The sequence below is a fragment of the Anguilla anguilla genome, chromosome 13, assembly GCF_013347855.1.
Source record: "Anguilla anguilla isolate fAngAng1 chromosome 13, fAngAng1.pri, whole genome shotgun sequence".
Taxonomy (NCBI): domain Eukaryota; kingdom Metazoa; phylum Chordata; class Actinopteri; order Anguilliformes; family Anguillidae; genus Anguilla; species Anguilla anguilla.
This window is the reverse complement of record NC_049213.1, coordinates 23,527,501-23,543,041: the sequence shown is the minus strand read 5'-3', so window position 1 is coordinate 23,543,041 and position 15,541 is coordinate 23,527,501. Positions and strand designations below refer to the sequence as shown.

Sequence of the window (15,541 nt, the reverse complement as noted above, 5' to 3'; positions counted from 1 at the left end):
GCATTCTTCCCTATTACTTCATGCCCAAACAAAAGCCACTTCAGGAGATATAGGCATGGCTGCCTAGCTCCTTTTCCAGGTCCTGTACAATGTGAACCCATTTATTTTTCCCTCACACATCTCTTTCCCCTTTCTTTCCTGGTTCTTTATGCCTCATTGAATCTGTTAGACTTTTTTAAAAAGGCTGCAAAAGAAAAGCTTCCAGCGGGAAATCTACTGACTGAGTTTTAGCTGTTGGCAGTAGCACCAGGGCCCTCAGAATGCAGGGGATGCTGGGTATAAGGTAGAGGAAGGGCCACAGTTCCTCTTTGTCTGCACTGCATTGGGATAATACATTACTTTAAGAGTGTTTTGTCTTGGTCGGGTTGTAAAAGTTTTTTTTTTTTTCTTCAGTGTAAGGCTTTTTACAACAATTGTTTAAGTTTATCTTAGTTGATCCATTTGTTGTTGTTCTATCTATCTAATATCTATACATCTATTTATCTATCTACCTGCTTACAACTTCAAATAAAGTTTTTTAAAAATGAAGGCATAACTTGCCATCAAGTTGAGTTATTTGGAAATATTCTTTTCAGTACTCCCAAAAGTTTTTTAAATTTGTATTTTATATTCATGTACGAAAATGCTAAATCAAAGGCTAAACTTTAATGTGTGATCGTAGCATGCTGATTTTAAGTCAGATCTTCAGTGTATTTTTAGGGAATTTACATGGAAAAATTTTCATATACTGCTTGTGTCATCCAAACATGCTATAAAATGTATACAAAATATGTGAATTTTTGTCTGTTAGTTTTGTCTCACAGTTTTTCAAAGAAAAGGTATTAAACCATTCAGAAATATTATGAGGATAATTTTCAGCATGGCCCACATGCTGCATAATCATGTATAATCTTTATGCACAATTTTGTTTACTGTTTTGATATCATATACCTTTACAGGTACTGTAGTGAGACTTCAAAAAAACTGTTTACAACTGTGGGTCAGAGTGAACCGGAAGAAGAGAGATTTATTCAGTCAAGTGTCAATTTTCACACAGGAGGTAGGCAGACACTCTGCAATACTCTATTCAGAGGCACTGCAGGCAGCAATTGATGGTGTCTTTAATTGCTGACACTTTGTAATAGATTCGTTTTTTTTAATTCATTCTCACGTCTGCCAGGAGAATAGGACAAAGCATTCTGGGAAGACGTACGCCCATTAAGTCTTCTCAGTGAGAAATATAGTGTAAACTCAGGAAGCTTTGCTTCATGTATCTCAGATTTAGTAAAATAAATCTGAGATACATTCAATTGTTATTTTTGCAACTTTAATTGTTACTCTGTAAGCCCAACTTCCAATTGTTCCAAAGCTCAGAATAATTCACAATACAGGCAACCACTGTGTCTGCATATATGTTTTCTCCAATACTTCATTAGTTGTCAGCTAAAAGCAGCAAGACATGGCCACTATTTCCTTCTCACCCCATTTCAAAAATCATCCTTACAATTTTCATTGCAAAGCTGCATTACAGGCATGACTATCCAAAATCAGAATTTGTTGAATTGAAGGTCACATATTCCTGTTTCTTGATGCAGATACTCCATGTTTAGTGCAACTTCCTTTCAACATGGATTCAACACAGTGATCTTGTTTTTTCTCATTCCACATAAAAGAACCAATGTGATATTTTAATATATATATGTGTATTGTGTTTTTTTGTCTTTTTTACCTTTCCTGTGGATTTGGGTCCTTTCCATATGCAGAAATAGCATATGAACCATGCCAGGAGCAGGCACAGAGCTAGTTCCCATCTTAAATTCCCAATGTGTTCGATTCCACTTGATATGCCCAGGACGCGTCGCCTGTCGATGGAAACAAGGTTCAATGATGGATCAAAGTACTCAGCCATACAGCCATACAGGTGATAGACAGAAGTGTCCTATTGATAAGCTAAGTCATTAAATTGCATATTATGAGACATTTAGCAGAACTGTAGACCCATTAAACTTGGCTCCTCATGCAGCTCTGAAATTTGGATCATGCATTGGATTCGTGAAGATTGTTTTGTTGTTTGTGTTCATGCACATCTGTTCATCTCTTTTACATAAACTATAAAAGACTTCTATAAGACTTGTTACGGGTTTCCAAATATGAGATGCAAATATTACAACCAGTTCAGTGGTTCTGATCAATGTCTCTCAGCTAGCTGTCCTGGAAATGACCAGTTACATAAAAAAGGAATGAGAAGCATTTCTTGATGGCCTTGATGCACAGTTGAACCAAATCTTTTTGTTCTGAAACCTTCACTCAACCATAGACAAGCCAAATGACCACATATAAACCACAACCTTCACAGAACATACTAGGATGATGATCAGCTAGACAGGAGGTTCACTTTTTCCCTGATGCATTGGCCTCTCCCAGAATGAGACCATGCAGCAGCCCGTAGGATGAGGTGAAAACCCACAATGTGCGAGCCAACAATGGCATCCGATTGGAACCCCATTGATCATTTTTGACATGTTCTTGGAAGATGTGCATGGTCCTGGCAATTCACCCTTAAAACAGTCCTGTTTCCTTTCACTGCCTTGACAAGAGTGGGGCATCAACTAATATCAGTCTCAGAACTAAAGGCCAGCCTGGTCACTGCTCAGCCTGGGTCACTCCACATTGACCCGTACCAGTACATACTCCCCTTGGGTGTAATATCACTTGAGGAGGAAGAACTAAGAAAAGAATTGGTTTCTGTTACAATGCTGGGAAATATGGTATAATGAGTTTCTTTCTGATTCTGCAGGTTCAAACTCAAGATTGGACGCTTTTGTTGCATCCTTCTAGGAAACCAACCAAATAAGTATTTAAAGGGAGCTGCCACTGGGGGAGGGGGGCCTTGACCTAAAACGGCAAGAGTGATAAATTATGAATATCTATCATTTGGTTCCTATTTAAAATTTCTTACATTTTTAAAATTTGCATTTAAAAAGGCTTTTGCTTACAAATCGAGCAATTCGATGTGGCACTGCTGGCTCAATGTCTCACTTTTTAAAGGGGAAGTTGCATTTTCTCAATATCCTGGAGTGTGGTTTTAACGGTCACTGATCTTATATGAAACCATTGCATTTTGTTGAAAATATATACATTAATTCTGATCTACAACCATAAAACCCCATACCCCTGGATACCAGGAACATTTAGTACCCCTTCGGGAAGGTTGACTTTGGAGTCAGAGAGTCAGCAATCCCATACTGAATTGTTCTGTTGTGATTTTATAAGAGAATAACAAAACGTAAACCATTTTGAAACAGCAACCCTATGAGAGATCTTCTTAATTTCTCAGTGGTTGTACCTTGTGCTAAGGTGTATGCCCAGCAATCCATTAGTAACTTAACAAAATATCTGGCATCAGACCATAAAAAATCTTTTTTTTTTTTTTTTTGGAAATGTCTAGACAGCCGCAGTTATGACCCTTGCCTGCCACTGGCAGCTGTACAAAAAATATGCAAGAAAGAAATAGCCTGAGAGCCAAATTTGTGTCCATACCACCTCTAGCTGTGCAAGTGCCCTTTTGATTCTTGTTGACAAGAGAGTTGCAAAAGAAATGACAAATTATTATAATCTAGGTTAAACATTCACTGTTCCACACTTACATTGCGCCAAAAGTCTTTCTGGCAAGCTACCTTGCGGCCATTCTGCGTTATTCATTCAGCATTTCTCATAAAATCTTGAAAAACCAGCAATGAAAACACTCCTGATAACACACTCTTATCCACAGGGGCTAATCTGAAATATAAAAATCTCTTCCTGATTTGTTATCATTGATGAATCTATGTACATCCCAGCACACTGGCATACTTGTTGGCATTCCATCAATAGCATCAGCTGTTCCAAGCTCCCAGCAGCAGATAATGGTTGTTAAAGGACAAGTATCCACATGGGGAAAGCTTCCTCATTACTGGTTCTGCAACAGCAAGCTGTACACACACACACACACACACGTCCCCTGGTGTCCATTTGATGAAAGAATAATGGAGAAATAACATGGCTGTTTCAGCAAACAAAGCCAGTGTTATCTGTAGCCTGTGTCTGTAAGGCATGAGAGAGAGTGTCCTCAGACACACTGTCCAGAGGAGTAATTAACAAGCAGATGTGTCAGCAGACAGACACACCTGTGAACACACAAATGGGAAACATACACTGTGCAATGTCATGACCTCTAATGAGAGCATATACATCTGTGAAAACAAATATTTGCTAAGCTTCTTATGAAGCAATGGAAACAGGAATACTCACTCCCAAAACTCTATGACTGGCGAAGTGGCATTGGGGTGGCTGACATTGGTTCCATTCACTACGTGAAATTCCATACAGCTCTCTAGAAGAAAAGGCATTATAAATAATTTTAACTCTGAAGGGAACAATGCAGGTCTTATAAAGAAAAGTATTTGGATTATCATGACCTCAGTTCCATATCTTACCAAATCTACATAGCCAAACATAATGTATGTATGAAGATCAGCTAAAATAACATAGACAGAATTCTACTGTGTATTGCTGACATTCTGAATTTAAGAAAAGACTTGTCTTTTAATTGCATAAAAAGAAACATGCTTGTTTTACAGGGGTCCCATTGTTTCTGAGCCAATGACTAAATGAGCAAATACAAGAACTGTAATCTCTCCCATATTAATATATGTTCAAATGTAGGATGTAAATGTTTTATATGCCAAAACAATGACATGTGCACTGTAACTGGTGCAGGCAACACAACTGGCCTAATTTGGCTGGTATAATATCAATGGAAATTATATACCAATATGCAGTAAGTTATTTTTGTCATGTATACTTGGAAGTTTGGGAACCAGTATCCAACTGTATTCAGAAAATTACATCATGTGCATGTACATTTACATTTAGGCATTTAGCAGTTGCTCTCATGCAGACCAACTTGCATAAGTGCATTAATATCAATTTGGGCAAAGTACACTGCTGATGCTAAGTAATCAGGATTACAACCAATAGTAGTAGTCAATGTATGATCTTACAACATAAGAGTAGGTGCACAAGAGAAATAAGGTAGCATTATGGTTACCAACTGATTAATATTTACCTGTATTCCAATAATGTCCACATGAAGCCCAAGGGAGATCCGTTGTGAAGCAATTGAATAGGTAAAAGATAGCCCAAGCCAAAATGATGACATAATATACATTCAAATGGGCTTCGATGACTTGGGTAGCATATCCAATACCTATACAAGAGACAGAAAATGCAGTTGTATCAAAATGAAATCCATACAGTGGTGTGAACAATACAGTATACTGTATGCCCTGAGTTATTGCTTATAAAACTGGCACAAGGAAGGGGACCTGAAGTTGTGTTTGACTGTCATGCAGTCTACATGTTTTCATTCTGTTGTAGAAATTGAGTTGTTCATTTTATTTTTAATAAACTACATTATTTAATGTAAAATAAGGAAGCTAGAGCTTCACTCTAAACTAACCTTTTTGATGGTGACACCGTCTACATCCAATACAATGCGTTGCATTTTGATTGAAATATCATAAATATCACACCAAAAATATTTTTGAAATATCAGGCATAAATAATTACCCTCAAAAAGTGGGCACACTTTTCGCCAACAGGTAATCCCCCCTTCACTGGTAAATTGGCCCAGAGCTGTCTCCAGGAAGAACAATGGTATTCCACAGCAAATGAAGAATATCACATATGGCACCAGGAAAGCACCTGAAAAACATTTATATGCATAAAAAGGCAATTCGTCATACTCTAAACTGTGTCCCTTGGATATAATTGTGTTTAAAACCTCTACAGAGAGGCAAAAATAAAATATTCTTGATTACAAGAATAGGCCCTGTCATGTTTACTGCTTAAACCAGCGGTTGTCAAACCATGGTTCAAGAGAGCCTCCCTGTTAGTTGGAAAAGTTATGATTTTAATGCACAGACAGCTGGTTTGCTGATACATTGACATATGCACAAAATCCATAGATAATAGAATTTCTTCTTTCTTTTTTCTGAAAGGTTTGTGCATATTGTGAATTAAAAACATGCTTGTTTTTAAATGAAATACTCATCTACTCCACAGAATTCTTCATACTATATATAGTCAGTGGCCTGTGGGAAACAGCTTGGCAAACATGAGTCTAAAGAGGAACCAGCGTTTTGTCAAGCCTGGTTTTGAGCATCCTAAGGATTTCTTATTCATAAATTCTGGTAGGCTATGCATTGATTACAATATGAACTCAAAATGATCTTCAAGTAAGTCTGTTTAACCTAAAGGCTTCATTACTGTAAAGTTATTTTTCCTAAGATTTACATGTCTGTATTTTGGTTACTGTTTCTTCCGTGTACCTGTGACAAAGTTTCCTGGTGAGCAGGCATTTTTCTATTTAAGTTATGCAATAATAATTTTGTGTACATGTGTGTGCATTTGTATGTATGTATTTGTGTGTATTGAGAAGGGGGGGGGGGCAATATATATTACATTGAGAGGATAGATATTCTTTCAGGTATGCACAGGGCTCTGTTTCACATAGGTTGCTTTAAAAAAAACCATGCGTATCTTATCAAATTATCTCATGAATCAAATTCAAGCTTACTCCATTTCATGAACGCGAATTACAATTTGATGACTTAATCTAAGGTTTAATTATCTCAGATAACTGTGTGCACGCACTCTTCTATAAAGGGGAGTTGCACGCCAAAAGCAGGATTACACTCCTTATATAGACACAAAGGGAGGTGACGCTGCCCTTTGCGGGGTCACGTGACACGCCAAAATGGACGAAATCAATATTTTGGACAAACTCTCAAACTGTAACTAGCAAATCAAACATAGCCAGAGTGGCCAAAATGAGGAAGGATGCCTGGAAGATAATTGCAGACAAATGAAACACATAAGAAGTATTTTATTCAAAATACTTTTTGATGTCAAAACACTGACACATTAAATTATATTATTTTCATGACCTCCCAACGCAAGTAACGGCATCTACAAAAGGGGCTGGCTGCAGGTCAACGACAAATATGAAAATATATTGCAATTGCAATTTTACATTTTCAACTAGGTAATGTACAAATTAGTTTAAATTTATTTATTAGTGATTATGTAAATGTTAGAATTGTGAAACGATCTCGCAAACTATATCACATTTACCTGTGACTGCATAGAAACATTCCTTAATAGTATTCACCCTTGCATGGCCAGGAAACATGAACACACTGATATGCCTTTAGAATGCAGGGTACACGTTTCTGTGTTTGGCATACGGTGGCTTTACTTGCAGTAGATCTATATTTTCATTTATGTGGCTTTAATGATAGTTCACATTCATTCATTCATTCATTCATTAATTCATTCATTCATCCATTCATCCATTCATCCATTCATTCATTTGCCTCTGTCTTGTTTTAATTTCCTCATTTTGCTACTGTTTATTGTGTAACCTTGAATCCTGTTTGTTAGTTTTATTTTGCTTTTATTCTTGTCTTCAATTGTGAAAGACCTTGTATAACATTTTTTTGAAACAAATTAACTCATAAAGGTATTATATTTTCAGCATCGCCAGCAGCATATTGAAATGTGCACGTGCGAGGAAGCGTCCAATACAGTATCTGAATCATTGTTGGGGCTCGCTCAAAGTTGGCAATGTGAACTCCTATTAATTGCTGAAGTTAAATAATTCTGTCATGACTTTCAGTAGAGCGCATAAAGATAATCATCCAAGGGCCGGCCTAAAGGATCTTGTCGGTCCCTAAAAACACGTTCCCTTCTAAATTCTCTTCTTATAATGATAGCTTGTTTATCGACAAGAACCTTTTACAATCTGTGCGTTAATTTCTACTGTTGCTGTGTGTGTGATTCCACATTGTGGCTTATAGGTTATGTCCGTGTTATCCGACTAACTTGCTAACTAGGTTTGGGTTTAAGACTGTTGCCCTGGTAACAAGTGTTGGCTAAATTGCGAACTCGCTTCATGAAACTGAAAATCCTGAGTTTATCCCAAAATGTCAACAAACTAATTGTTTTATCAATGTAGACATTATCTATAGCAAAATATCTGGCCAGCTGAGGCATGGGGTTATTATGCTGTTTTCTACTGTTGCAAGATAAAGTTCATCAACAGAGGAAAAGTCATTATTCTCTCACAGCAAAGCCCAAATGGAACATACCAAGCTTGACAAGTGAATCTTTGCAATGTATATAGAAAGGCATTAGTTTTAGTCATTAATTTTAGCTTTGATGCATTTCCATAATTTCATCACCTTCCCTGTCCTTGAAGCAGCTGTGGCATTAATTTTAGATGCATAAACCAATAAAAATAACCCTCAAAGATCTTAGTGCCAGCATAGATTCACCAAATTCTAAGTAGAAGTTTATCTATGTTTATGCTAGAATGTCACTTTGTCTTGCACGCAAAACATCAACCAAGCAAAATATTAACCAAGGCAAGTGCATCCATTTTGTACAAATAAGCAGTTATCTTGTGATTTGTGCAAGCCTCATGTAATGCGGTCAGAAATTTTTAGTTAATGATTTAAACCTGAGAATGGTTCAGGGTTTTTCTATTTGCCAAAGTTCAGGGGCAAGCTGTTTCCATTTCTCTGAATTCGCATTTCATTTTTTATTTCTGTAAAGCATTGACTGAAGTAAAATGTTCAAAATTTTGTTTAATTAATGATGACTTTCATCTTCTATAAAATTTGGAATCAATATTCTAGATTTGCATAGATTCATGTTGATTGAAAGCTAGAAAGCACCTTATACCATACAGGAAATGATTATATTTTATGTTGCTTTAATTCTTCATGCTTCCAAATAGAAGAAAAAAAACATCTTCAGGATGGTCTATAGACATCTGCAGTACTTTACTCTTGTAACTCTCATCACCTGGCTGGCTCAAAGAGGTATGAATGGATTCATTCTGGTCTGTGACTCTCTATTCTCTTTGGAATACACAAACAAATGGAACCAGGCAATGTTTAAGGCGCCCTTAATGAAAATCCGCAATTGTTGTCTGAGGGTGCAGTTAATAGTTAAAAAGACAATTAATCCAACAGGCTTAAATGTTAATGATGTCAAGTGAATGAGTCCACATTCATTAAGAAACTGAGAGCATGTGTTAAGGCAAAGCCTCCAGGCCCCTGGGGCTCAGCCCGATGTCTCTAAGTGAGAGGTGTGGACATGAATTATGATCACGAGGTAACAGAAACAGAAACACGACTAACTTTCAGACGTTTGAATTGTCTATATATTTTTTTGTTTTGGTTATCTCCTGCATAAATGCAAGACAAGGTTGTGCACCTTTATACATTACTGAAAAAGTAATACACAACATACAAATACAGTTTTATCAGTAAACGGAATTAGGGTACCAAACGAAAACACTGAGCAGAAAATACAACCATGTGATATTTCTATCTTCTGCATTACATAATCCAGAAATGCATTATTAATGACACTCTGGAAGAGCACTGCAAAAGGACCTATGAAAAAGATAGTAGGTGTTAGATGTAGAACACTTATTTGGTATCAGTAATCTGCTGTGTTCTCTTGACATGTAGACCCTGTAGAACTTCACGTACCTCCGCATGCCAGCGCAACTGCACGTGCACAGCATTCTTAGTGGTTATTATTTTGTTCCATTTCTCAACACATGAATAAGGATATATATTAATGCAAAGAAACAAAATGCTTCAAATAAGCAATTAAAACACAAAAATTCGACGACGGTCCCTTAAATAAACTGTTGCCAATTCTTACCCCCTCCGTTCTTATAGCAAAGATAAGGAAATCTCCACACGTTGCCAAGTCCTATGATTTCTCCAGCGACGGACAGCACGTACTCAATCTTATTGTTCCAGTGTCCTCTCTCGTTCACTTTTCTGTCATTGCTACCCACGAGATTGGTGTTTGAAGCCTCGGGGTCCATAGCATCGTCCGGTTTTCCATTAATTATTGGGATAGTCTTTTCGGCTGTCATGACGTTGTAACAGCCTGAAAACGAAACAAACAGGTTACATTTTTGTCTTCATGTCATCCGACTAATTGCGTTGTTCTACACGAAGCAATCTGAAAATTAATATATCCGGTCAACTAGGTAGGCTACTTCTTTCTCCGAAATATGACATGTAGTATGTAATGACAGATACGCTTTTCTGTCGCACTGAAAAACTCAATGTTCTTTACTTAACTGTCCTAAGGCAACAGCTGATGAGTTTTTGATGTAGAGGTTTAATCGTGTGCCAAGAGTGATAGCCAAACAGACAAGGCGATTCACCTCTGATCAAATCAACATTAATTCATCATTAAGACTCCCCAACAGTGGATGAATGCTTAACTTGACAAGATGAAGACGTAGTAGGCTACTCACCGATATAGGTTGTACAGTAAACGTTCTTGGCTCACGCGATGATCACCCGCAATTGTCTTAACAAGACAGTGGATGGTTAAGAGATGCCTGACCCAAAGAGAGAGAAGAGAGAGAGAGAGCTAGAGTGCGAGGGGAGAGAGAGAGAGAGAGAGAGAGAGAGAGAGAGAGAGAGAGAGAGAGAGAGAGAGAGAGAGAGAGAGAGAGAGAGAGATTTGGTTTCGTTGTTTTGTTTTTCCTCCCTATTTAACGGAATATGCCAGTTAGCAACAGTGATGCTATCAGGTGCCCAGGACGATGGACAACTTGTAACTGCTCTGCTTCAGTGTCAGATTTGGTCGCAAACGCCTCTCATTGGAACAGAGCCATGTGGTCACAACACTCGCTTCTACCAGCTCACCAATGTATTATACACACAACAGAGAGGAAAGGAGCATTCCAATGAAGGCAACAATGTCAGCGGAACATGCACGTTGAGATGCAGGTGAAGGATTTTTCTGGTTAGCGGTACATACGTCTGACAGCCTGAACTAAACTGTTTCAGTATTTTAGTTTGTGAAAATGCAAATTTCCCGGTAAAATCAGGTGCCCTTCACTTTTAGAAAGTACAATGTGGTACCCTTTCACTGAAATTTAAAACAGGCTATTAATATTCACTGCATCATATGCCCTCGATAATTAGCTACTGTGCCAAAATAATCAAATTTTTGAAAGCTTAAAATAATTTAAAAAGTCGAGTATTTTATTGATATCTTTCCTATTGTACATGGATATGGAGTAATATGCACTTTTTTCTGGAATCAAAACAAACGGTTGTTTTGAAATGAATGCAACTCAGATGTGCATGGCACTTAAGCCCTAAATATTACTTTTAAATGTGCCGCGAATCAACATGCTGGACCACTAGCTAATAAAGTACGGTAGTCTAACAGCAGAACGCAAGCCGGTGAGGCTCGCGTGATTCATGGAATAGTGCCACTAGTTTTTTCCCACCCCGCTTATTTACACTGTACCCAAAGTGTCTTATTTTGTGTTTTTGTACAAGAATATTTGAAAATGAATTATTTTCCCTCATTAGTAATGCATTCCCCTTCCCTCTTTTTCTTTTTTTTTTGTCTGCTGTGTTGGTTACTCACAAACACACTAAAATGACTTGTTTTATACAGCTATTCAACCATGTTTTCCTAATGAGGCTTTATGAGACTCTTATATTTGTTCACACTTGATTACTTAGTTTCTTAGGGGGGTAAAATGGGGGTGCACGGCAGGAAGGTGAACACAGCCAACTAGCCCCAGTTCCCAGTTCCCAGCATTATCTGCAGTTCGGAAAAGAGTGACCCACTCTGAAAACAGTCTTCACGTAAGGGTCAGTTGTCATTTGACATGCAGTTGAAGTTTAAAGAAGTACTCTGCATGAAAAACATGGCCACCAAAGATGTTGGCTGATTCAATAAGCTAAGCAATTACATCAATAAAATAAAGCTGGTGTGCACATTTATGGGCTTTTATTTATTTATTTACTTACTTTCACTATTAATAAACTGAAGATATATATATATATATATATATATATATATACACACTCACCGACCACTTTATTAGGTACACCTGTTCAACTGCTCGTTAATGCAAATATCTAATCAGCCAATCACGTGGCAGCAACTCAATGCATTTAGGCATGTATACATGGTCAAGACGATCTGCTGAAGTTCAAACCAAACATCCGAATGAAGAAGAAAGGTGACTTAAGTGACTTTGAACTTGGCATGGTTGTTGGTGCCAGATGGGCTGGTTTGAGTATTTCAGAAACTGCTGATCTACTGTGATTTTCACGCACGACCATCTCTAGGGTTTACAGAGAATGGTCCGAAAAAGAGAAAATATCCAGTGAGCGGCAGTTCGCTGGGCGAAAATGCCTTGTTGATGGCAGAGGTCAGGGGAGAATGGCCAGACTGGTTTGAGCTGATAGAAAGGCAACAGTAACTCAAATAACCACTTGTTACAACTGAGGTATGCAGAAGAGCATCTCTGAACGCGCAACACGTCGAACCTTAAAACAGTTCTGAAGGCAAAGATGAAAGAATACTGCAATATTTTCATGACAGTTAGCAATATAAAAGAACATAAGATAACATAACAACTGAAAAAACCAGGCTGTTCATCACATCGGTAGACTTGGCATTGAGCTTGCACAATATTATACAGATGATACAAGAACCACGGTAATTATTGAAAATCATGGATGCCCAGTATGTCAGAACAGATGCCATCTCTTATCCATAGGACACTCTATTTGCCACCCTCCCCTTACAAAAAAAATTGCATGTGAAATTTGCCTTTTCACATGTGAAAATCACTATATCACATGTGAATTTAACATTTTAACATGCAAATTAAAATATTTACTTGTGAAAAGAAAATGTCACGTGAACTGGACATTTAATGTTTTCATGTGATTGCAGATTTCCACGTGTAAAGAAAATAGGTCACATTGAGTCATTTGCATGTTCACATTTTAACGTCACTACAGTACGTCACAGATTTTTTACAATGTGAACTACAATTTTTACATGTGAAAACAAAACATGTGACTTGAAATCAGGTTACCTTTTTCTCTCTCTCTCATTCTCTAAGTGGGATTATTTTTATAGTTTACGTGGACTCTTGCTTGTTCACACGTGGTTTTTTTTTACACATGTAGTTTTTAAACACATTATTTTTCATAAGGGTCAACTACAGCTCTCTGGGGACCGTGCAAGTGATGTCTGAGTCCTCATCATATTGTTAGAAAATTTTCTTTTAATTGTATGAGTATTTTCTAAACAATCCTGTGAATTTACAGGGATGCAGGGATAGGTTAAGATCATTACCAGAATGGAGACTTAACCACAGTAGATGCACTAATGCCTTATATTGTGACTCAGTTCCATTACTGTGGAAAATAACCATGTACACAAAGTTTTACAACTAATACTAATTTATTAAATAGCAATGTTATGTGCAATGAAACATTCAGTGTTTGATATTTAAATGATAACATATCTATCAGATGCAAGTATTGAGTTGTGGTATACATACCTGATTACGTGCACTCTGTATGTCCTGTAAGTACTGCACATGCATGCATACATGGACGCTTACATACTGATGCTGTGAAAGGATTAACAGATGTTCACGCACTGATATGCTGAAGAGAGGGGTTTGTGTACATAAAGCCACGCTGTACCAGTCTCAGAGGAACATGATCATTAAGATGGTTTTTGATGCCACTCCTGAGAATTTCTGTTTCTATGTTCTTAGAGATACTGCTACATTACTATAAAGCTATTGCAGGCTAGACAGAGACGTTGCTAGGATACCAGTCTATCATCTCCTACTATGAGCTTCAGCAAGAGAATAGTAAATAAATCATTTTACATCTGCCTTTGCCTTTTCATGCAGTTTGAAATTCTACAAAATGTTTTGTACATTTCTGTCTTTGTTTTCTTTCTCCACATATTTAGAATCTCTTCACATATGTCTTCAGCCTCTAGTTCATTGTGTTTTCCTTACTGGTTTTCTGGCCTGGATAAAGCTGCTAAAAGTCATATTTACTTATCAAGAACTAGAAATCTCTTCTTAGTTTTGTTAAAATGCCCATATGACAAATGTCACAAAATTTAAAAGATATTAAAGCAGTGAGGAAAAACATAAGCTTGCACATAAACTCTTTGTAAGACCAATGGTCTGGCTATGTTAAATATGTGTAAGCCATTTGAATAATCTATATATTTAAGATATATCCTCCAATCAAAAGCCTAGAATCAAGACTAGATACTGAAAGCTCTCTTAAACTTGCATTGAGGAAGCAATTGATCACACCTGACTAATTGTGAACAGCTGTGAAGCAATTTGTTTCAAACATTATAGTATGCATAAAAAGTGCTGTAATTTCTACATGGTGAAACCAAAATGTATAAAATTACCCTTTAATAAAAGCTGAGAATGTGCACTTTAACCACGTGCGATTATGTATCTAATATTGTGGAGTACAGAGCCAAAAATATAAGAACTACCCTTATGTAAATGGGATGTACTGAAATTAAATAAAATTATCAAGATTCAAGATTATAACAGTTCACAATACATTGGAAATATATAAACTATTGCCAGTTGTTTTTGAAGCATATTACGCTGCTGTGAAATCCTCCTATGTAAAGTTCACATACTTACAATATATTACAGTTTTCTGTTTCTTTAATAACAGACAAAAAATCACTTATCCAAAAACAGATGCATTAATAAATGAAGAGCATTAGCCAGGCAAACTTTCTGTGTAGCCAACTGCAAAATGAGTAATGATTATGCTACTGCTATAAGAATAGTAATAAACATACTTTAGCCAAGAGACCCTTACCATAATATAGCAGCCACAAGATGCATGTATTATGATAAATGCTATATTCACATAGTGGTACATAGGTCCTCCCTCAATTAACTGCCATACATAAATTCCTGATTTATTCTGATTAATCTACTAGTCCAGTCATAATAGAAGTGGTGAGTTTATCTATAGGAGTCCATCCTGGGAGGACCTATGTACCTCTGTGTGAATGCTGTATTTATTTTGTTGTTAATACTGTGCATCACTCCCACCATGTATTATGGTTTTAGGTTGGTACTTACATTTAGTTAGCTTACATTCAGTGTTTTATTCATGCTGCACTTAGCCTTGCTAGTCTGGTGCTGTTGCATACAAAACTCTGTTGGACACACTTATTTTCTCTTTCATTGTAAATCCCTATGGATAAGAGCATCTTCTAATTGAACATATAGTAACATCAGTGCTGGCAGCATGAAGCAACACACAACCTTTTGGAGTTATGGCACTGGCCCCCTCTGGGGTGGTTAAGAGATAGTTTTGAGATTTAACCTTCAGTTTGGCAGCATACTGAAGGAAACCCTGGACCAAACATTGAGTCCTGGCGAAGTCAGTGATATATGATTGATGCTGCATTCTGCAGTGGAGAAAGTGGAATATGGGAACAGGAGAAAAGAGGCTTGCATTGCAGTAGAACTGGGCATTCTGTAAGCCTTCAAGATGTCTCGCCTGTCACATCTCAGTTAGTTGAAAATGACTGTTTGATTCGATTTGATCTGTAGTTCCTTTGTCATCGTATCATCTGCTATGAA

At 37.1% G+C, this 15,541-nt stretch overlaps 1 protein-coding gene across 2 annotated transcripts in view; it reads right to left on the bottom strand.

Moving 5' to 3' along the window:
- slc6a11b (solute carrier family 6 member 11b) overlaps nt 1-10,725 on the bottom strand; it is a 37,215-nt gene extending 26,490 nt beyond the window's left edge. Inside the window, exons 1-6 of one of the 2 annotated variants that reach the window (XM_035388189.1) lie at nt 10,373-10,725; nt 9,763-9,996; nt 5,590-5,724; nt 5,087-5,227; nt 4,270-4,351; nt 1,709-1,841 (exon numbers count right to left, since the gene is read on the bottom strand). In XM_035388189.1, the coding sequence (XP_035244080.1) occupies nt 1,709-1,841; nt 4,270-4,351; nt 5,087-5,227; nt 5,590-5,724; nt 9,763-9,982 (711 nt within the window). In that variant the 5' untranslated portion in view covers nt 9,983-9,996; nt 10,373-10,725. The other variant, XM_035388190.1, reaches the window with a different exon arrangement.
- Between the last annotated feature and the right edge of the window lie 4,816 nt (nt 10,726-15,541).